The sequence below is a fragment of the Oreochromis aureus genome, linkage group 1 (genome assembly GCF_013358895.1).
Source record: "Oreochromis aureus strain Israel breed Guangdong linkage group 1, ZZ_aureus, whole genome shotgun sequence".
In the NCBI taxonomy this organism is placed as follows: domain Eukaryota; kingdom Metazoa; phylum Chordata; class Actinopteri; order Cichliformes; family Cichlidae; genus Oreochromis; species Oreochromis aureus.
Genome location: NC_052942.1, coordinates 23,257,515 through 23,281,651, shown reverse-complemented (window position 1 = coordinate 23,281,651; position 24,137 = coordinate 23,257,515). Strand labels below are relative to the sequence as shown.

The following is a 24,137-nucleotide window of genomic DNA, read 5'->3' as shown; positions in this document are numbered from 1 at the left end:
GAGAAAAAGAAAAGAGGAAGGGAGAAGGGGGACAGACAAAAAAAAAGAAGCATTTTTCCAAGTAATTTTAGTCTCTGACGAAATACGTCCAGACCTTCAATAATAGTATTTTATATTCTGGTGATCTTGCATGGTCTGAAGTACTCCAGACAGCTGGCTGCAGCCCTGCATTAACACAATAAAACTTTAGGGAGTGAAAGTGGTGAAAAAGAAACACCCTCCAAAACCAGAGAAGGGCAGGTCAGGACAAGAACCCAGTGAGAAGCAAAGATTTACCACAACTCAGACTCAGTCCTTAGCACTCTGTTTCCTTTTGGTGACAAAAATCTTTGGTGACTGGTGATCAGCTCATTGTGCAAGTCCACTTACACTCTTCGCTCTCCACAGCAGCGTAGTTCCCCGATTCCTTAAAGCTGATATTTCCCAGGTGCAGGACTCCGGCTACGATCTGAAGCACCATGGAGCGGTCCTCTGGTGCGATGCCAATCACATCCATGGCTTTCTGGGGAAGTAAAAGGGGAAAAAAATAGCATGCTAAATCAGGACCACAGTGGGGGTTTACTCACTCCTGCGGTACCTAGCTCATGTTCTCTAATTACTCCTGTTGTGGTCTCGCTGGTAAACAAAAACAGAAGGAGATCATTGAAAAAAAAAGGAAAAAAGAAAACAAGAGAGGAGTGCTATTGAGAGACTGTGAGCCACATGAACACTGGTATGAGATTCACAGACAAACACAACACCACTGACTCCCAAGCAGACAGAAAGAGTCTGACCGTACCACTGTCTCCTGGAAGTCGCTCTTGTCGTTGATGTCGTCCACTTTGTAGGAGCCAGACTGATTGAGGTAACTGTAGTAATCCAGGCTTGTGATTCCCAGGCTATTCTTCTGCTGCGAGGTGGCTCCTTCTATCAACTGTTGAGCAGAAATTAAGTCTCTAACTGTGTGTACAAAATATATGACAAAGAGTTTAAAGAAAGATGAGCTACTGCAAAACGAGAACCTCTGGCCATGCACGACAAAAACAGGCTGCTTTTCTAATCCAAACTGTCCTGAAATCACCTCGCAGGCCCTTTTCTCAGGTCAAATGTGTTCCATTCACTATTAAAAAAAAAGGCCTCACCTGGTAGAAAATATGGAAACTCCTTTCTCCAGGATTCCTCATGACAACACGTGACTTTTCCAGAAGGAAGTTGGAGATTTTCCCACCGTCTGGTTCACCGCCGGAGCTGAACTGGATCTCAAAGTATTTCCCCTGATGGATCAAAGCATTTTTTTTGTATTGCAGCCGACTGTAATAAAGCTTAAAAGGTAGAGTATACGGTCTGAAAATACTGGCACCTAGCTGCTCTAAGGCTGCTAGCAGTGTGTGTGTGTAAGCTTAAATAGAAATATGATCCAGCTTTTTGTCTTACTCTCAACTCCAGACTAGCCTGTATGCAATGTCTCATTATTCAAAGACAGCACTTCAAATGTAGTGACCAAACTATTTTTGCTCTTTTAAATTTGAAGCTAATAATATCTTTTATGGCATCGGCTCTTTATGAATTTAACTAACAGACTCGGCTGAAAAATTTCGGGGGAGTTGCACTTTCTATCTGAAGCTTATTTTTCATTGGTTAAGTTTCTTAGTAAGCCTCAGCGCTTCTGCGTGTGTGTCTTTCTGTGCAGTGCGTCGTCGCAGCACTTCTGGTTAACCGGGACACACACGAGGTTTGCTGCCTCATGAAATAAAACAGAAAACAGAAGGCAAACTGTTACTGTAAATCTCAAAGGTCTCAAAGGTATGCCACGGAAAAAGTTGAGGACTCAGCTTGTTCCACGGCAGCTGCGTCCCTGTCTGTGACTACGAGTGGGATGATTACTTTAAATTTGATTACACTGTATGTTAAAGGTGGGGAGAGAAGCAGCCTTACAAATCTGCTGGAGTTGTTGTTCCTCAAAGTTTTGGCGTTGCCGAAGGCCTCTAGCAGCGGGTTGGACTGCAGGATGATGTCTTTGACGTGCTGCGAGGAGACAGATTCAGTGAGCTGATGCTACATCACAAACAGATGAGGCAGCAGGTAGAGAAACCACACACTTCACACCCCGACTCTCTGAAAGTTTCCCCTAAGACAGCAGCATGGCGCACACATGCACATCTACAGACAGACACACAAAATCTGGAGGGCATTATCCTCCCTGTGAGCCATGTGTGCGTCAGAAACACATGAGTTTTAAATCAGTACAGCAGACAAAGATATTCCCCACTTCCAGTATTGTTCACAGAGGCTGAGTGGTATTTCTTGGAATTTTCTTTTATCAGTCCTGTTATAAAGAAAAACATCCTTCGCTGACACACATTCTTATATGTGTTTAGTCTTTAACTACGCTTAAGTTCTTCTTGCACTGATGTTTTATTTCAGCATGATCTCCAGATGTCCAAAAATCTGAATATTAACAATTAGATATGTTGAAGCTTTGAGAAATGTATCATGCTAAAACAGCTGAACTGACACTGATATTATCTTGAGGCATGAAGTACAGTTAACAGTATCATAGTTATATAATAAAGCTGTCTTAGTTGATTTAGTGTAAGCAGTCTAAAGTTAAATCTAAAGCCCCAAAATGATTTCTGATTGTTTTCTTGGTGGAAGCAGCTCTGGTGGATTAATTATAAAACTCCCACTGCCATCACGGTGCAGGAATTTCCTCATCAAACTTGAGATCTTTATCGAGCTTACAAACTGGACATCTGCTGTTTTTTTGTTTTTCTTTTTTTATTTGAGGGGGGGGGTGCCAGATGGCACGAGGGGGCTGCGTGAATAAGAGTCTGCTGATGGGCTCACAATAGGATACAAAGGATGAGGATGACAAGACAAAGATTGGAGAAAAACGTGGAAGACAATGCAGGAATGAGACAGCAACAGGTGGTTTGACTGCACACGTAGTGAGTATCACAAATCATTCTGGTTTATCTTAGTTATCGTTCACATGTGCACTTAAGCATTTCAAATATGCATTCTTCATTTACAAACTGCCGAGAAGGACAAAAGGCATCTCCTCTCACCTGCACTCTAGGTCCACCGCCTGACACTCTGGAGATGTAGCCCATGATATATTTGGCTGCCACAGTCTTCCCTGCTCCGCTTTCACCGCTGAAAAGCAGATAAAGACTTCATCACATGCTTTCTCAAACACAAGCCAAATTCAGATACACCTGATAGCCTGTGGCACACGCTCACTGAGTCCTTGTTTTCTGTCTCACACATCCACAGTTTTTATTCACTCAGTGACCAAAAACACCCACCCCAAAACTGTTTTTTGGTTTTTAATTTTTGTTCACCTATTGTGGGTTTTAAATGAATTTTCCTTGTTCCCGTTTGTTCTGGTGGCTTATCAGTCTAAAGCTTATGTCATACCCCCACCTGCATGTGATCTGATATTAACAATAAGCCTGCTTAGGAGCAGCTCGGCCAGAAACGTCTGTGCATTAAATAGTTTCCTGCATACGTCCCAGTGCAGACTTTTGTCTCTTCTCTAAGAATAAACACATATTTTACATCCATATTTGAAAACAGAATCTGGTACGTGGTTTGTTTACATGAGTTTGTTTTGGTTGGACACACTACAAAAAACAGGATAATTTGGACTACTAAACATGGTAAACTTTGTCCAGCAGCAGGTATTTGGACAGTTACTCAATTTTTATCCTTCAGAGTTTCTATTTTAGCGCCATCAACCTGGAATAAAAGATTCCAGATTGCAAGTTCAGTCCTCAGCGTTCATTGGAGTACATTTAAATCAATATAGAAAAAAAAAATTACTATGTAGGAAATGTACCCAGATTTAAACACATAGTACCCAAAGCCGAGGAGTAAAAAGCATATGGACACAGTACTTTTGTCCCAAATGTAAACCTACTTAAATTAAAGAAACTTGCAGCGTATGCTACTTTCTGTTAAAGTGAATAAAGAGTCTGAAAAAAATGTGCAACTGTTTAAACACTTGTCATTTGAATTGCACAAACTCTTCATTCAGACAAAAGTATGAATGAAGATCAAAATTGGTTGAGAATATGTTTATGTGTGTGACACGTTTCGTGCAAATTTCCACCTCAGAAAGTAAAACTGAATCTCTTAAATAAGCAGTCACAGCTAGCCAGCTACATTTACTGCATGAACCCGACCCACCGTCAGTGGCTCTTGCATGTGCGGGCGGATGAACGCCGCAGTAATAACGACATTTATCCCGTTTTGTTTACATAGCTTTCCTTCGTATCTTTTCTCTCAGCCTACACTTGTCTCTTTCCCCTCCTTGCCTTTCACTGCGCCGGGGTCATACTTATTTTGACCTATGTGGTTTGGCAGTGGATGACGGCCGGGTCTGTTTTTTCTTTCTGTGCCTTAAAGTAGAGTCAGGATGGTACAGCCGCTGTGAGAAACACAGCTGCAGACTGTTTGAGACTGCCAGAGGAAGTCATGGGAGCTGCTCTATTACACAGTCTCAGTATAGCTGCACACATCCTACTGTATACACCTCCCAGCCTGTACCAGATCCTAACGTTTTGCCTGGACTTCCTCGCTGTGCAGTTTGGAATCAAGCAGGAAACTGATATTTTAGTTATATGTATCTGAGAGCATAGTTTCTCCTCCTGCAATCGACGCTCTAAAGAGGTATTTCCAGCACAAGCTGCAGTGGGACTTTGAGGCCCATTTAAACCCCCAAAGGGGCAGGTCTCATTGTTGTGGCGTTTGAATGCTGAAGACATTTCTGACTTCTGCAGTGATTTATTAACCAAACAAGGGCATGAGTTACACAATGCAGTGCAGAGGGAGGGAGCGTTAAGCATTATCTTTCATAAATTATTACTGACTTGAGTTATGTGAAGGATGTTCAGTCAACAGTTCTAGTTTTGGCAGTTTTGAATCCAACAAGGTGTTCGCTGCATTCCCACAGAACTCGCTGAGCCACATGTACAGTCTGTTTGACAAGATTTTCTCCTCTGATAATGTCAGTGCATTCTTTTTTTGTATGTTTTTACATTGTTTATATACATCACCTCCTATGACTTTTGCCTGCATACTAAACATCTCTTTTAGTTACTGATACTAAGGAGAGGTAGGAGGGCTGAGGGACCGTTCCTATTTTACGACCCACGTTCTCTTCAAGTCATAGCTCACAGGATCCCTGTTTCAGTCGCTGACATCTACTTTAAGATATTTGGTAAAATTAAGCAAATTTTAAAAAATGTAACATTTGAATTAGCATGTCTTTTTCTTTGTTGTATAGGCTAGCCTAATGTTTTTCCTATGACACCATGTTCTTTCTGAGAAAGTGCAGGAAAAATACCGTTAAAATTTAACTACCTGAGACTTTGCATCATCACATGAGGACATTCATTTTCATGCGTCTCCACATACAGCTGCAGATATATCCAAAAGCCTAAAATAAATGCATTTTCACAGTGCAGGCCACACCCAGTGACTACATGCATATTTTAAGCATTAAAATGATCCTGACAATCTCTCACCACACATTGTCCTTCTCACACTGATCTAATTATAACAGCAACCTGCTCTGTTGACACCGATGAAAAGAAAGGCACAGTCATGCGTGGAAAGGATCCCACGCACAATCATTAAAAAAGAAAGAGAAGATTCCTGGTAAAAAGCCAGCCGAGCAATGAATAAGCCTGCTTTTTCTCAGACTGGGTTTAAGAAGCTGTTGTTCACTCGTCATGTGACTGAAATTTAAGATGGCTTCAAAGAACAAAATCGTGCGAAAATGCCAAGAAATTGAGAAATCGTGTATTTCTGAAATATCTGTATTTAGAGTAGATGTAAAGGAACTGGTCCTTGATTAAAAAAAATAAAAAGTATCATAAAAGAGAAATAAACACTTTGTTAAATCCAAATCATCACATATTCAAATGCTGTTACAATATCAGAGAAATAAAAGAAATGCTCAGCCACTCTTTTTCTGCATTAACCTCATCTCTGATTCATACACTTTCTTAATATAATATTTTTAAAAAACTGCTAACACAGGTGGGTGCTGACCACGCTGCATGGTTAGCAGTTCACAGCAGCCTTTGTTTGCTGAGACCTGGTTCATCATAAAACCACTTCCATGCTTTTGTTTGCTGATTTAGTCAATCGCAAAATCCACCTCGGTGCCTTTATGTGGAAAACTGAACGAGCAACTGCTGGCTGTCCAAACAACAGCCGAAAGTGCTGAAGCAGGGGTCATTCATCATGAGGTAAGCACTATAGTAACCACGCTGCTCAGATGAGTGGACCATAGCATAAAAACCCCCTAATGACACCACATTTTTCTCAGCTTTGTAGGTCAGAAACATTAATCGGGAAACTCAAACAGGCTGCAAAAGCATCTAAAATCCTCTAAATCTATGGAGTGAGGGAACCATGCAGGTGTCCTCTTTTCTTTTCTTTTTTTTTTTAAACAGGAAGTTTTTCCAAAATAGCTGCTATAGCGGCTGCTTTGTTTCCATCTCACATCCTGAGGATTTTGCAGCCAGATCAAGCTGTAAAATATTCACTGTTTTCCTATTTGAGTACTGGCACATTTTATTTTCTATTTAATTTGTAATTCACTGAAGCTGAAAACAGTATGATGGAAAAACACCACACAAACACTGAGTCAGCTCTACTGAATGATGTGGTCAGACCTGTTCGGTCTGTCCTCTCGCCCGTCTGTTATCATGGCCTGCAGAGCAGTTCAGTGTTGTGATCTCACAGATCACATGCACAGATTATCGTCTCCAGCTTTTGTCTCATTTTGTCACATCCTGGACATTTGACACGCTAATATAAAGCGCTGAAAGTTACAAAAATGTCAACTGAAACCAATAAACTGGGCAACTATAGTATCTTAATAAGATATGGATAAGGTTATGCTTTGGTTGATTTATGATGTTTTAATTATTCTGGATTAAAACAAATCCACTGTTTTTCAAAAGCACTGAGATCGGTCCCCAATATACAGTACAGTTTATCAGGCTCTATTTTGAATGGATAATTTAAATAAAAATGCAGCTTTTCTGGTTCTTAAAATAATTTCCTTGTCACATGCCGTTAACTTATGATAAGTATAGAAGGCAGAGAAAGAATGGCTGGAATTTCGGAGTCTTACCTAATGATGACACACTGGTTCTCACGATCTATCATCATGTTTCTGTACATGTTATCTGCCAGAGCGTAGATGTGAGGAGGATTCTCATACTGAGCCTGAGAGAGGATAAAAGATTAAATGAGTGGTTAGACAAGCGAATATACATTTAAATACAACGAGGGTTTCTACAGACAAAAACATGGATGTGCCATGGGCTCCCCAGCGTCACCCATTGTAGCCCATCAATTCAGAGGATACAAACAAAGTTTACCAGGGAGGACCCAAAGGATAACAGTTTGCCATTTCGGACTGTGCTGTGCACATTGGGGAGATTGGAAAACTCAACATTGAAGTTTACCAGAAGCCCCCACACACAGACCAGTCCCTACTCTTTGTCTCCCACCACCCTCTGGAACACAAACTTGGAGTAATCAGGACCCTGCATCGGGCAGAAAATGTTCCCTCTAAGTCATAAGGGAAAGAAAAACATGTGGTTATCCCAGCTGGGCTTTCATCAAATCAGCACAGACGCATAGTAAAGAAGGTCAGACACAAACTAGCGAGAAACAGAAGGACAAACAGAACAACATCGTCATCTCTTATGGAGCAGGTTCATCAGAGAAACCCCCAGTTTCCATTCCAGTGCACTTCAGAGCCAGCCACACACTCAGACAAAAACACGGACAAAACTCCCAAACACAAACTAGACAATGGAGTGGATACTGTGCTGTCCACCGAGGAGTGCTAAGACCTCCACGTTGGAAAAAGCAAACAGTCACTTCAAAAACTGATGGCACCAACTGTCTGCCATCTTTAATCCAGTTTTGAGATCCCTTCCCAGGTGCCTTAACGCCCACTCACATCTTCCATCAATTGACCTCAATAAGTTTCACTAAAGTCACTCAAGCTCCTTAGATTACTTTATGAATCACTAAGTAACACTTTTAACATCCATAGACTGTATATAAAAGATGAATACAACCTCTGTGACATCACCTATTAGGAAAGCTAATTATGAAGCTGTTGCCATCTTGGTGTTTTGAAACTGGATGTGAGAAACTTGGGGTGGATTTGACGGAGAAACCAAGCGATGTGTGATATGTTTGGATATACGAGAGTACGTGCTAATGGCTAATGACTTGTTAATCACACAGGTAAAAAAAACCCTGCTGTTGTGATTGCAATAATCACACAACTGACATTAGAACTCCAACTTTAATGATCGCCCTCCTTTGCACAACAACTGAAAAGCCAACCCTCCAAACTTCTATTCCCCTCTTTCCCGCCTGTGCCAAGCCATGCCCCCCCACAGGACCCAGCTGTAAAGCACTTCTGAACCCAGACAGGGGCAGTTATTTACAAAATAAACATTATGTTGGATTCAGTATGACTGGGTGATATATTCCTTCAATTTTAAAAATGGGAAGTGTAAATTCTGACAAAATGCGCACAGTATCGTGCTGTTGTACATGTTCAGCAGATCAGTGGTTCTCCACCATAGCTACAAATACTCCAAATTAGCTCAACTACTCTAAAAAACATGTGCAGAAAATTCAAAAACAAAGGATTTACACAGACACATAAGGTTATTAGTAAATATATAGTTGCAAAAGCTCCAATCCAATCCAATCCAGTTTTATTTATAAAGCACTTTAAAATACCCAGCACAGGAACAAAGTGCTGTACAGAAAATACATTAAAACACTAGAATAACAGAAAACAGCAAAAAGATAAATAAATAAAACACATAATAAATAAAATTAAAACAGCCCTATATTAAAATAAAAAACAAGATAAAACAGTATCGAATCACCTAAAAACAACTGAAATAAAAATAAAAATAAAATAAAAATAAAAACCAACATCTCACGTGGTGTCAAAGGCCAGGGTAAAGAGGTGGGTTTTCAAGAGTGACTTAAAAACAGGTAAAGAACTGGCCTGTCTAATCTCTACAGGAAGCTCGTTCCACAGTTTTGGAGCTGCTACAGCAAAAGCACGATCTCCTCTAAGTTTACGCCCAGTCCTGGGTACATTCAGGAGCAGCTGATCAGCTGACCTGAGAGAGCGGGTGGGTGTATAAGGCTGTAGCAGCTCAGAGTGATAAGATGGGGCAAGGCCATGGAGAGCTTTAAAAGCAAATAAAAGAATTTTAAAATGAATCCTAAAAGAAATAGGCAGCCAGTGAAGTGAAGCTAAAACAGGGGAAATGTGCTCAAACTTTCGAGTGCCAGTTAAAAGACGAGCTGCAGCATTTTGCACCCTCTGTAGATGACTAATAGTGCTAACAAAGGCGTGGATCACTGTCTCAAAGTGCTGCCGTGAAAGAATTGGCTTTATTTTTGCCAGCTGCCTGAGGTGAAAGAAGCTAGATTTTACCACTGCCTTAATCTGATTTTCAAACTTCAGATCACAGTCCACTTTGACCCCCAGGTTTGTGACAGTTGGCTTAACATACTGGGCCAAGGAATCTACATACACATTGGGGGTCTCAGTGGGGCTACCAAAAACCATTACCTCTGTCTTTTTATCACTGAATTTAAAAAGTTAACAGACATCCAAGCCTTAATGTCGTCGAGACACTGAAGTAATGGCTGTGTAAGGTATCTGCCTTTTTTCTTTAGAGGGACATAGATCTGACAGTCATCAGCATAAAAGTGGAAAGCAATGCCGTGCTTTCTCAGTACAGAACCAAGAGGAAGCAGATATAAAGAGAAGAGGAGGGGGCCTAGAACTGAGCCCTGTGGGACACCACACAAGAGAGGAGCGGAGGACGACACATAGTCACCGAGACTGACACAAAAAGTTCGCCCCGCCAAGTAGGACCTAAACCACTCCAGTGCTGTGCCCCTAATGCCCACCCAGTGCTCCAAACGAGAGAATAAAATGGCATGATCCACAGTATCAAACGCAGCTGTCAAATTTAAAAGCACAAGAACAACACAGTCCCCAGCATCAGTTGCTAAAAATATGTCATTAAAAACTTTTAAAAGGGCTGATTGAGTGCTATGAAAGGGTTTAAAACCAGACTGGAAAACCTCTAACACATTTTGCTTTTCCAGGAAGGCCATTATTTGGCTGTAAACTACCTTTTCAAGAATTTTAGAAAGAAAAGGTAGTTGGGAGTTGGGAAAAGCTCACAAAATATACCTATCAACGCTAATAGTTTGGCTAAAATTATACTGGATGGGCCAGACAGTTAAAATTCTTAATTTCTGTAATCATATTAAATAAGCAATAAATAAATAAAAATATACAAATAATTAAAATATGGAGACAGTTGAAATAGCCTGTATAAAATTATACAGTCATGACTTGTTTAAGTAAAATTTTAGCTCAAAGTCAAACAGTCAAAACTCTTCCAACTGTATGCTAAAGATACGAACAGTAAAGTAGAGCTGCTAGCTGAGAATAATAATAAATGATGAAATTTTTGGCAAAAATATCAGAAAAAAAGATGCAAAATCTACCTGGAACGTTAATAATAAATTACACCAATAGTATAGTTAGCAGTTAAAGAGGAAGTTACTAGCATGGCTATAAAAGTACAATTCATGGTCCGCACAGTAATAAAGTTACCAACCTTAAAGGTACAGTGGTTTTACACCTTAAGGCAGGGAAATAATGTTACTAAAATTAAGACCTCATTTTAAACAAAATATTTTGAAATTTTATTTTAAATTGGTGGAATTCCACCCTAAGTCATGGCTCCATAATTGTTTTTAGTGCAATAAACAGCTGAACTTGTTAGCAAAATAATCGGGTTAAAATATCATGAAATGAATGGATCTAAAAAAAAAAAAAAAAAAAAAAAAGTGTAGTAGCAAAAATTAGGAGATAAATACTTTAATATAGAGCTGAAGGGATGGCAGGTAAAAAAGTTTGGACACCACTGCTCAGGGGTAGGCTTACTCATTTATATTTTATTATTTTGTTATATTTCATATTCATTTTATTAATATAAAAAGTATTAAACAGTTAATTCACCATTAACTCGTGGTATAGTAACATCTGCTGAGAGCTACAGTGCCCTGACAGTTAAGGAGACCTAGTGAAGTTTTAAACAAACTTTTATGGGTAATAAAGTTATTATGTAATCAGAGACAGGCTGACCTATAAAACCCACAAAAACCATTAAAAAAAACCCTATAATACAATTACACACTGATGTCATTTTTGTCTGTGATGCTAGAACAAAATAGCGACCTTTTGCCAAAACAGTTGCACTTGGTGCCTTTTTGTGATTATTTCAAACAACTTATGAACAAATATAAACTTTTCCCCGATAATTTGAGCTGGCTAACCATGCAAATATAAACCCAGTGCACTTGAGTGCAAATGTGATCTGAATTTGGCATGTGCGATGCTTTCACAGTCTGTTAGAATTTTTAAAGCTTTTCAGTGTGTTCCTGGCTCAAGAATTCGAGTTCACTGTCAACGGGCTGGCCAAAAGAGAGGAGGCGGACTCGAACAGGATGTTCTGTGATGGTGCTGCCAAGCTGCTCCAGCAGTTGAGTCAAGTTTGTGACAGCAGCTGGAAAGTTTTCACAGCATCTAACCCAGTACATTTAAAACCTTTGTCTTTCAGACCGTTACCAGCCTAAACCAGCCTGACACTTCAATAACATCAGAGACCCAGAAAAAGCTTATTTCCTTAAGATGATGCTGGATCTACTTACTGCGCCTTGATACAGCTCAATTTCTTTATCCCCAAAATATGGCATCTGCTTGAAGGGGTTGACAGATATGAGCACGGGACCGATGTACGTCTGGTGAAATTGTGAGTTAAAGAGATTACAGAGTGGGAGCAAACCAGTGGTACCAAATTACAATCACCTCTCACAAAGAGAAAACTGTGTCGAAAAGAAAGCACTTAATCTCTGATTGCCATGACGTCAACAGAGATGGCAACAGTGCAGCAGTGTGGCGTATTTGGCGATCAGGCCTGAGCCTAAATAAGTATGCAGTGCTTACAAATGACAGAGAATAGACCGACCATGTAACACTGTGAGGTTTTATGCCTTGAAGCCAAAATGCAGCTCAAGGCAAATAAAGCAGCTATTGTGGGTGGCCCATAGTGACCCACAGCCTTGGCAGGGAGACCTCACAGTTACAGATATTTACTGAGCATAATCAAAGGAGAGACTCAGAGCTGTCGAACCTGAAACTGCCTGCATTTGGTAAACTTGGTAATGCCGAGCACTGGCCGAGCGACAGTGAGGTTTATGTTTATGTAATGAGCCATTCAGAGCCGCCTTTCAAGGCACTCATTCATTCATTTCGTTTCACGTCGTGAATACGCGCGCGCGTGTGTGTGTGTGTGTGGCCACAGCTGCACTTTAAACTTAAACCCAGCATTTGTGTGATGTAGTGTATGAAAATGATAGCTCTCAAGAAGATCATGTTAAATCCATAGCACAATCAAATACAGCTGTTTAAAAGATCGCAGCTATGCTCTCACCACCACCACCCCCTTACAAATTCTGCACCACAGTGAAAGGTCTGGTGAAAGAGCGGGAGTTAGAGATACAAAGACGCCCTTTCCTCCCCGCGCACCTTCCAACGCTGACCTATTACTCATTGCTAATATGTCACAGCGAATGACCATTCAGCTATTCTGGGTATAGCAGGAAAGAGAAGGGCTCCGCTATTCCTCACTGGGGTGTGAACTGTGAGCGTGAGCAAAGGATACAAAGATGTAGTCATCCATGTATCTCTTCTTGAGGTTGTCCACGATGGCGTCCTCATTGATCTTGCTGAGCAGGACCATGTCGTCCACGCCGCTGTGTTTGACATTGTGGCTCTGCCAGTGGTACCGGTAGTGCCCCCGGCTCCCCTGAAACAAAAAACACACAAAGTCCAACTGTTAGGTCACTGAAAAAGACAGAATGAGATCATGTATAGAGTCTGACGTCACGGATGCGCAGACACACTGCTACTTATAACCTTCGTAACCACACCACTCAGGTAATCAAACAAAAGTGGAATATGGTCATTATCGCTTAAATGTAAAAAAATAGAAAAACAAATAATACACACATTTCCTGACCTGAGAAACATGTTTACATGAAAACAGTGCGAGGTCAGATTCCCAAGAGGGCTTGGTGCCAAAGATGCTCTAAACATTAATCCAGCATCCTAAAACTCTGGCTTCTCCCTACATCCCTGTTTTTCTTTTTAGTCGATTGAGTCTCCGGAGAGCTGAGGTCATTCATCATGTGCTATGAGTCAGTATTGTCTGGCTACTGTGGACGAGGGTCACAATGTGCTACGAGGGGTGAGTCTCTTTCTCCTGGATGGAGAACCACTCAAAGACACGGACAGCATCCAGAACATTAGTCAACACACAAGTTAACTCTTGACTTCCTCCCTCTTTAGGGAGGAAATGTGGGGAGAGGAAGCAGCAGAGCAGGACTTTAAACAATACTGCCAAGAGAAAGAAATCATTAGGGGCTTTTGGACCACGGGAGCTTTTTTGGGTAATTTTAGGATGTGGCGGCAGAACCACGCCGATCATCTTTTTTAGCTTGTAGAATAGAAACTTTCTCCTAGAGCTGTGTGTGATGCGGTGTAGATGTATAGCATGACACACTGATTGGTCAAATGCAGCGTCGGTGCTCATCATTAAAATAAAAAGCAGCCGTGTGAGCATCAGCTCTTAAAGCTAGTGTTATAGAAATGAAGCAGCAGTGAAGTTCAGGCTTTACTGAGTCTACATGCGATGGAAGAAATCGAACACAATTTCGACTCATTGGAGAGAGATATTATGAGAGATTTAGGCTACTTCCCGCCAGTCGCTTCCATCTTGCTGTTAGATATATAGCACACAAAAAGTCATGGAAAATAAAGATGCTGGAGATGAGAAAAGATTAGAAAGTAATCAACTAAAAAATTGGTGGGGAAAGGTGCAAACAAAACCAAACCGCATGTCTTCGGTTTGTCTTCGTCCCCTCACCGCAGCCCTCCCGATCCTGCTGGCGGTTTCTTCCTGTTAAAAAGGGTTTTTTTTTTATTTCCCCTGTTGTCATAGCGCTTCGCTCAAACTGTCTGATTGTTAGAGTTTTCTCTTTTTTCTCTGTATTATTGTAGTGTTGTTGTTACTGTTGTTGTGTGATTTGGAGCTATATAAATAAAACTGAATTGAATTGAATAAAAGGCTTAGAAGGTACGTCATTCTGGAGGACTTTCATCGCTTTCAGGATGTTTTCAGGACAATTTCAGGACCCTAACTACTCATAGGCCATCAGAGAATGCACAATAATTTCATGTAATTAAGAGGGAAGCCACTGATTTTTCCTGGCTGCAAAGAAGTTGTGTCATACTTTTATTCTAGTGTGGCTGAGCTGTAATTGGAAACACTGAAGTAAACCCCTGGACTGTGTTTGTGGCGTCTGAGATTTCCTTTTGTAATGTATTCTCTGACAAATGCTTTGCTATAATATACAGTCCCTTCAAGAAGTTTGTACTTCAGTTCTGGTGAGTCAAATTCAGCAGTTAGTCTTTTATCTTTGTACTATTTAGCAGATATTTGCACAGTCTAAGTAATCCTTATCATGTTTGTTGATAACAGTGAACCCCATTTTAGCCATTAGCAGCCAAAATGCTAACGCTTAGTCCTCAAAATACAGAATTCAAAACCAGTGGGTGATCTTGCGGTAGCTTCATCCGTCTTTTATGCAGCCTGTGGTTTCAGAGAGTGTTGGGTAAACTTTATTACAGTGCATGCTAACAGACACTTACTAAAGGACCCACATATTAATCCCAGTTCTTTCATTCTTTCAGTGATGATACTTTCTGTGTCAGAAGTGTATGTTTGATTTGTTGTCTTGAGTACATAATATGCCTCTATATTTTCCGTGGATAAGTGAGGTTCGATTAAAGGCAGTCTTATTGTGGCATATTGTTAAAAATAAGTGAAGCAACAACAACAACAACAAAACTGTGAATACAATAACTGTTGCTCAACTGTGGTTTCCAAGGACAAAGATGAAGTTTAGCAAGGCCGCCAATTATTTTCTCAACTTCTGTACCAGCATCAGGGCTGAACTTTAAACCTCAACTTCATTCTGGTTTCTTGGGCTTGTGCTTTGAATCTTAGAGGTCGCGGAGTCCTGCTTATTCCAGCGTTACACAACACATTAAAACCGTAAGCCTGGATTTCCACTGAATGCTATAATCTTTCCTGCACATAGAGACTCTAGTACAAGATGTGAATAAAAGTCAAGCGCTAAAGTTGCTTTTACAGCAGGAAAAGGGAAAGAAACAAAAACAGCAAAGGGGAAAAAGCCACAACGTAACACTACAGTACAAAATTAACCGTGGAAAGTCATTGTGCTTTCACTTATTACCTCTAAATTACCATGTCCAAGGAAGAGGAGAGCCAGAAGCATTTAATATCCTCCACAGTCTCTTTATTCTTTACAACAGCGAGATTAAAACCACTTTACAGACTCAGTCATAGCATGGGAGATGGTGAGGAATGTTTATGGCTTTTCAGCTTAATTCAGCGGGTATTTTCCACTAAGTGGGAAGCAGCAAATTGCTGTTTGATTACTTCTCAACATCACACGGATTAACAGGCCTTACAACTTTTAGGTGTGGCTGAGAGAGATGCTGACTTCTTTCACTGTCAACAGTGTCAGGATGATGTCACTCTCAGCAGCAAAAACACCTCTTGTGGTGAAGTAAATTTGCTTTTCTAACATTACAAAACTGTACAAAAGAAATATTTAAAATTTATATCTGGCAAAACCACCTAAAGGGAAAAAATCTTCCATTTTCTGGATGAGCAGACTTCCAACAGGTGTTGTTTACACACAAAAACATGTCAGAGGAAGGGTGTAGAATTGCAATATAAATAGGAGAATAGTAGTATTACTATGTACAGTAAAATTACAACATATAACAGTGAGGCTGATCCTTCTGAATGCATTGTGTTCACCTCGAGGTTCCTTTGCCCTTCCTTAATACACCTCAGTAAAGACCCGTGTTATTCGTTGTTGTTGACGGACGAACTCGGATGATCTTTTTATTTCAGGAAATTAGCATCGCACGCTCTCACATTCTTATTTAGGTTAGCACCTTTTGTCCATCAGAAATGCCAATGTTAAGAGACAGTGCTGGCTCAACCGCAAAGAGAAAATAAGTGAACATGATATCGTTAATTTCTCTCTGCTATGTGTGGAATGAAAGTGTGCCGACTCAAGAAGGGAGAGGTAATAAGCTGGAAATGTAGGAGGCAAGAGTCACATATTCTTGGGTCTTGTCTAATGAGGGAAGCATACTAAGTAAATATTCATACTTGCAGCAGCAACTGAGGGAGTAGCTGCACACGCACAGACATCAGGGAGACGCCTGAAAGAATCACACTCTTCTGCTGCTGAGCAGCTCCGGAGCAGCTGACTGTGTCGACTATAACAGCGATGATTGGCTGGAGCGTCACTTTGAACCAAAAACGCTTATTTTATACTTTTAATTGACACTTTTCCACTCATTTAAATCCAGACACTTAAAAGTTATGTAGCAGATCTTTCTCTACAGTTATTCTATTGTTGCATGCAGTCATTACAATTGTATTAAATTGAGTCCCTGCACATGAACCAGACTGTAAACAAACAAAAAAAAACTTTTGCAGGTTGCTAAGTGCAGCACCTTAAATCAGGAGGCTGATTAGCATTTACTGTATTTCAGACTGGAGCTCCCAGAGAAAACCTACACAAGCACTTGGAGAACATGCGAACTCCACACAGTTACCTGGGTTTGAATCCAGGACTGTCTTGCTAATAGGCAAAGGTGTTAACCACTGAGCCACTCTGCTGCCATCCTGTTAATAAGGTTTAAGATGAAGAGCACAACAAATAAGAGAACAGCGTGATAGTAAATAACTGTGACTCAGGACCTAATTACATGAATTGTGGATACACAACCTTTTATTTGTTGCACAACAAACCAAAGTTGTCCATCTCAAAGCAGTAATTATTAATCTAATCAATTACCTTTTATGGTAAATAATATGGAGCATACTTTCTCAGGTTTAGTTTTTACAGGTTTTATGGTATGAAATCGCTTTGGCTCAGTTTACAGGAAATCTTACTACTGTTACCGTAGGTCTGTGGTGATGGAGTAAGACATACACACACACACACAGGGGACATCTGGCATAATGTGGAGTCTATAGTGGCCATAACGACATCATCACCATGCAACCGCAGACTTCCCTCTAAGCACAGCTATACACAGAAGGAGCTCACACATGACAAGATCTATATAAATGTAAATATATATAATATATAATATTGTGACAACTTCCCCTAAAAAAATATTAATGGGCAGAGAAGACACTGGATTTGTTTTCTCTCGTCAAATCTGAAAACGGAACCAGACCTTTTCCCAGAAGTTACTACAAAGGAATTTCAACACCGCTCCTGATCCATAAGCCCAGGCTTTCCCTCCATGCAAATACCATCACCATATATGGAAAGCGTGTGAGCAGCTCTGGCTCGGGATACAGGAAATGGCTGGGTTTGATTCAGTATCATAAGCGGCACTTTCCCCCTTATTTCTCCCTTCTGTGCCATTTTTCCCCTTCTTCCACATCAGAGTCTGAAACAGTGAGTCCACCGTGTGTTAGGGCTAAGTTTCTGCTCTGCCCTCTGAGACAGATCTGGATAAAAGCCATGAGAATGAATTCCTCGCTTCTAAAATAAGAAGCAGCTAAAGCCATTGAACACTGTAGCAAAAGTCTGGAGAAATCACACAACTTTCATAGAAGCACATGGCTGAGGAATGCTCTGTAAAGCTGATCGCTAGCAGTACGAGTACAGATAAAAGGTCTCGATACAGCACGACATCCTGTTTCTCATCATGAGATAAAATAAACTTCCATTTTAATGAAGTAAAGTAAAAACTGAAGGATATATTAGCTAAAGCTGCTGTAATTAAATTTACCCTAAGAACAGTGGTACAAGACAGACTAATACTGGTCATGTACTAAAGGAGACTGCAAGAAAAGCATTTTAGTTGATATGACTTCAGACTTTTGGCCTGGATCAGACCGCTTAAAGCGAGACCCTACATCTGATAAGCCCTCAGATATTAGATTAGTTGTGCTGCCATTCCAAGACAGAGCTGTGTTTAAATATATTGTTCCTAACGCTGATGTCATGAAGTCTATTTTAAGAAATTACACACACGCAGCACTTAACTTACAACAGCACATATTTGGGTAGATGACATAAAAACTAAATGGCGCCTGTGAGTTAGATCAGCCGGGCAACTCGAGCCGCACTGCATCACACACACGTAACGCGACCCACTTTTCTCACGTCGCACAGCAAACACACCCTCCTAATTTGTTTATTTGTCTATTTAAGCAACAAAATTTCCCATCTTTCCCCGTGACGTGTCGATGAGTCACTGCCTGCGGTTTCAGCCCCTCCACAACCCCAGCCTCCACCTGTTAGTGCCCGGGAGATGTTTAGTCATTACTCCCCAGTTTAGATTTGGGGGTATGATAAGCTCGGAGCCCACAAGCCAAACTCTTCTGCATTTCAGATCTTATGGTTACTTCAGGACTATCAGGACTGGTCAGCTGTGTAAATCAGACGAATGACATAAAACCAAGAACAATGACCTAAATAATTTCACAACGTAAACACACAAATTGACAATAATGCTGGACAAATCCAAACAGATTCAAAAGAGACTCGTTTTCTTTGGTTTTGGTAACAATAAATCTGATGGATTTCAGAAATTCTATAATCGATGTAATGGTAGTAAAGCATCACAGTGTGGTGAGACTGCAAACAAATCTGTATGAATGGTATTTTGAGAAAAACCTTTTTAGTGGTAGAGCAGAAAATGGCTGAAGTTAAAGGCTTTAAGGACCACACCAGTGGATTTTTTGGTGTTTTAGCTCATTAACAGAAACTCATGTATCCTTTCCACTACTAACAACCATTTTCCAAACTATATTTCAAGGTTGGCCCCTGCCAGTACTTCATTTCAGCACAGTGTGAACATGAGCTTTAACCTCCAGCCTTCAGCTTCCCTTCTTATAGACGAGTAAGTTTTTTTTAACTTGCTTACTGAAATTACATAAAGTTACTAAAACTGTCTGGAAAACAGATCCTCGTCCTCCTTTTTATCACCCTGGTTCCGCTCTTCCAAACAGAGCCATATGGTAGCTATTGCAACAAAAGGCATGTCACTGTTTGCTGTTAACGATCTCAAGGACGTCTGATCTCTCTGCAGGTGAGCTGTAAAGAATATTGCTTGCTCTGACCAAAAAGTAAACACAGGATATTTAGTCACTCTTTTCCTCTAGAACTACTTCAGCTAAGCTGCTACAATCACCGTCTCCTCAGTAGCGCCAAAGCAAGTCAGGGAATCGCTCCAACACACATTTATGCTAGTAACGAGCGGGTTGGTTTTGACCGATTTTCTTTTTTCCCCTCTTGAACGCTTGTTGGGATCCAAAACATTTCAAACAGTGCTTAAGGGGTTACCACTCTCTAAACCGAATTCCCACCTGGTATCTGCTGCTTACGCTTGTACTTTGTGTAAGATTAGTCACTGCATGTAATTGGGCCAGATGCAGATGAAACCGCTGACTAAGATAGCTGGCCTTTCCATGGTAGGGGAAAAAGATAAACAATGATGAGAGGTGGAGGAGCTCGGCAGAGGAAGCAGAGAGAGTGGAGTCAGAGGAGCAGAGCCCAGTCTGAGCTTCTCAGTGAGGGGATGCTCATTCAGGTCTACACACACGCACACACAGAAGCAATGCTGAAAACTACAGTTAAAAGCTGGAGTCTGATTAAAGAGTTCATTCACAGTTTAACACACAGAGGAGCTCTTCCACTAAACTAAAGCGATTAAAGATAAAACTGGTCGACAAAATTAGTTTTTTGTTTGCACTGGGAAATACAGACAAGCCTTTCGTATTCTGAAAACTAACCAGAAGACAGTAAAACAAGGTCAGCGTGCTCAAAAATGTTTGAGCTCTTGCTGCACATCTGTGTCTCTTTGCTTGGACCAGCAGTAGTCGCCCATCATGTATGGAAATTTTCCCCGATAACAGTTTTCCATCACTTGTATATCTCGATGAAATCTTTCTCCATGATCATCGCAAACACCGCCCAGACGTGATGGAAGAAAGTGAAGATGGGAATGTAAAAAATGCATCTTCAGTGACATTCTGGCACGCATTAGCTGATATGCTTTCAGCATGTTATCCACAAACTCAGCAATATTCTCTGCTCCGTGACTGCCAAGGACAACCTGCACGAATGCTTCCCATGCTGCTGATTCAGACAGGCTTCAGTTTCCTTTCAAGCTCGCTGTCAAGCATCACTTCACAGATTTCAGGATCAACAAAAACACCTTCCTTCATATTTTTCCTGACTTCAAAAAGAAAACAAAAAAAAGGGGACGTGCTAGATCCCAGTAGCGAAATGCTTGCTGACCAGTTTAACCTCCCAAAAATATGTTTTTATAACTATAAAGGTAAAATTCAATCTTGCATCACTGCAAAACCACATATTGTAGTACTGCTACCAACATGCAGTCACATTTGGCTCGACACAAAAAAGGATGACGAAAGGAGGCAATCTGTCACAACACCTGCATACAGACTGAGAGAAAATATGAGTTCTGATCATACTGAGAAATATATAGCCTCCAGACTCACATATTTAACACCAGCAGCAGACAGCGACCTTTAAATCACTTGAACTGCTTTGTCCAACCAGGTATTTCCAGTAAAATGTAAATCAGAAACTTACTAAAAATAGCACAACTAAAAATTGTTACTACAAATACTAAATATAAATATTAAATACTAAAAATAGAGTAGTGTAGGAACAGCTTCTTGTAAATATAGGTGTATTGTACTGGGAATGACATCTATTTCCATCTGACAGTCGTGGATCACAGACTGGATTTGAATGTTCCTCACCTGGAAATGAGGAAAGGAAAACACCAGTCTCCACTCTACACCTGCTGAAACCAGCTTCTACACATATTAGCAGCTCTATATTTTTGTCTGTAGAAGATTGTTGTGCAGAGACTGTGGGTTCTCTTGACATCTTTCCACTTCACAACTTCAAGGATGACAGCGGTCACTTGGATGTAACTGGGACACCATCATAAATAATGCAACCGACAAGCCTGCCCTGAGTTTCCATGCTTAGACGTCTCACACTGTTGTCTGAGCTTCTACAAAGGAATAATAAAAGGAATCTATTCTTCTGTGTGGATTTGGAAACACGAGCACCGACTGGCTGTGATGACGTTAATATGCTAGGCCTGCAGGGCTGGGCTGAACGCTGCCCCTCCCATATAAAGAGGGTATAATGATCAAGAGTGAATGGATACTTTAAACATTAGTCTCCTAAATGGATGACAATAGCAATAAGGTTGCTAATGAAAATACAACATCAAAGACAATGTGGTTCAGGGTGGAACTCTGCTGAAGAGGCATGTCACTAAGTGCTGCGTTTTCCTTTTTAAAGCTGTTTCAGTTAAACATAAACAAACTATCTGCAGTGGAAACCAATTCATAGCCATGCCGGTGCCACAATAGGGCCTCAAATCAGTGAAATCCAAACTACAGTCAAGCTAAACTGAGCACACAAAAATACATGTTAAAACCCATCCCAGCTTTCCGTGTTACATTCAGCTCCAACTAATTATTCAAAGCTGTCCCCTCTTCTTAGAAGGTAAGAATCAGTCTGGCATTGAGGGAAGAAATCTTAAAGTTGTTGGTTACGGTAATTTGCCCAAAATGGCTTTGTTTTTGATTACATAATAACAATAATAACAATAATAATAATAATAAATCCAGTGTTTCATAGTGCACCGTGCAGAGAAAAATCCTTTAAGAAGCTACAGTTGCAACTGACATTATCAAACGACTGCCAGGAAAGAAGGAAATTAGTAAAGTCAAGGTCACCGAGATCAGTTCCAGATGAATCAGAGCAGTTGGATTTCAGAGGTACTGCTTCTGCTTTTTTGTGTCTATTAAAAATCTGGACTTAAAACAGACCTCAGCTGCTGGAAAACTGAAGTTGTAGAAAAAAAAAACCCAAACAAAACAAAACAAAACACAGCATTACTTTAATTAATTTACTGCAGCCCAAAACTGTACTGGATACAGTGTTGCAATAAAACGAGTAGCTAAAGTTAGTCAAAGATTCCCTAAGCCACTCAGCATTAGGAAAAAATAAGATTTAAAATAAATTAATTAATCGTCCCTGTGCTTTCATGCTGAAATAAACACGATATTTCTCCTACAGTTTCGTAAGTCTTGTGCATGTAAATTATGAATGTGATTTTAATGATGCTGACTCCATAAAAGTGAACTCATGGAGAAGACAAATAATGACTCCTAGGTTTAACTCAGGCTTGTTTAGTTCAGAAAGTTACTGCGCTGCTTCCCAGTTTATGATTAACAGAACGCTGGACTGCAGTGGTTCGTAATACCTGCTGCGTTTGACTCAATTTGCCCCTGACTGAAACAAGGTATGAGGAAGTCTGGACCCCAGTAAATTGCTTTTTCAAAATAAAAAACTAAAAACTGCCATGACTGGGTTGTGTTTGGGGGGTTAGATTGATGCACGACTCATGAGAAATGACAGCTGATTGGTTTAGGGTACGACGACAGAAAAGGATGTGCAGCAGGGCCAGAGGGACCGAGTAAGTAACTTTTTCCTCTTGTGCCATTTTAATTTAAGGCAAAGCCTTGCAAGCTACTTTGCAACCCACCTTCAATCCAGTCCCACTGTTTCTTGCTGTATCTGACTTCTGTTTCTGTTCTCACTGATGTTTTGTTTTTGTTTTTTTGTTTGTTTTTGCACAGGGTGGGGGTTCTTCTGCTTTTCCTCCTTCCGTGTGATTAATGGACGGGAGCGTCTCTGACCAGAGCAACTCCAACAAATGTAAATGACTGCATCCGGAAATGTTTCTTTCGATTATAACAGCCCTGACTGAACTAGTGTTTATACATGATCATCAAGTTTAATACTATAGTGTTTGGACACTTAAGTCAGTGGGTGATTCCACAGTGACTCAGGCCTGCCACAGGATATGTGCCAGAAAAGACAGCTAATTCAAACCAGCTAATTCTGACTTTGTTTCCAGTCGGTTTGTTTATGTCTTTTATAGAACAGCTGACAAGCCTTATATTAAAAGCTTGTACTAAGTTCTTGTTCCTCATTGATCACTGTCTACAGCTGTGTGATTTTTTCCCATATATCTTAATCCACAAATAGAGAACTGGCTCCATCTTATCCAGTGCACTTTTCCTATTAGCTGTTTTATGACAGCGGACAAGAGGTGGGGTCGCCAGTCGATTGCAGGGCTAAGACATACCCACACCTACCGATCAAGCATTTCTTTGGACTGTGAGAGGAAACCAAAGAAAGGTTACAAGGTTCCCTTTTAATACACTATGCATTACTTTCTTTTTCTTTTTTTTAAATAAATCGATTAATAAATGCAAAAATTTCAGGTTGTGTCTGGTTTTGACTCACATTCATATTCCTTGTTGTTATTAGCTTAACTATTAGCCAGCAGCAACAAAAGCAAACTCACTAACAATAACTAATGTGTCAGAGGGAGTATCAAGCTTCTTGAAAAACACAAAAACACATCATATATTTTCATTTTCTGTGCCAGCACAGTTTCATTGTGAGCAAATCGGGCTAAACAGTAACAAACAAGCCAAATTTCCTACAGCTAGCAGCATCAAGACAAATGAAGGGTGGAGTTAAAGGCGATTCGGTGGCTGAGTGCTGGCTGGCATGGGATGATGGGAGGCTAAGAGCGCTTGCATGAGTCTGACCTTGTTCCTGGTTTGCGATGAGGTAAGCCATACATGCAAATAGGCAGGTATAATAGGACACTGCTTCGTTCAGCGTGAAAGAACAAGGAGAATAAACAAACATCTAGCACGAAGCATGCCTACAGGATAATGCTGACACAGTAAGAGCATTTATAAGGAAGTTAATTTATCCTTTACTCTATGAACAAA

The 24,137-nt window shown here is 40.5% G+C and overlaps 1 protein-coding gene across 2 annotated transcripts in view; it reads right to left on the bottom strand.

Moving 5' to 3' along the window:
* Positions 1-24,137, bottom strand: part of myo1ea (myosin IEa) — a 50,731-nt gene that overhangs the window by 23,057 nt on the left and 3,537 nt on the right. For both annotated transcript variants that reach the window (XM_031758020.2, XM_031758021.2), the window contains exons 2-9: positions 12,801-12,944; positions 11,788-11,877; positions 7,133-7,227; positions 3,048-3,135; positions 1,915-2,004; positions 1,122-1,253; positions 779-913; positions 370-502 (exon numbers count right to left, since the gene is read on the bottom strand). In XM_031758020.2, the coding sequence (XP_031613880.1) occupies positions 370-502; positions 779-913; positions 1,122-1,253; positions 1,915-2,004; positions 3,048-3,135; positions 7,133-7,227; positions 11,788-11,877; positions 12,801-12,944 (907 nt within the window). The remainder of the gene's footprint in view (positions 1-369; positions 503-778; positions 914-1,121; positions 1,254-1,914; positions 2,005-3,047; positions 3,136-7,132; positions 7,228-11,787; positions 11,878-12,800; positions 12,945-24,137) is intronic.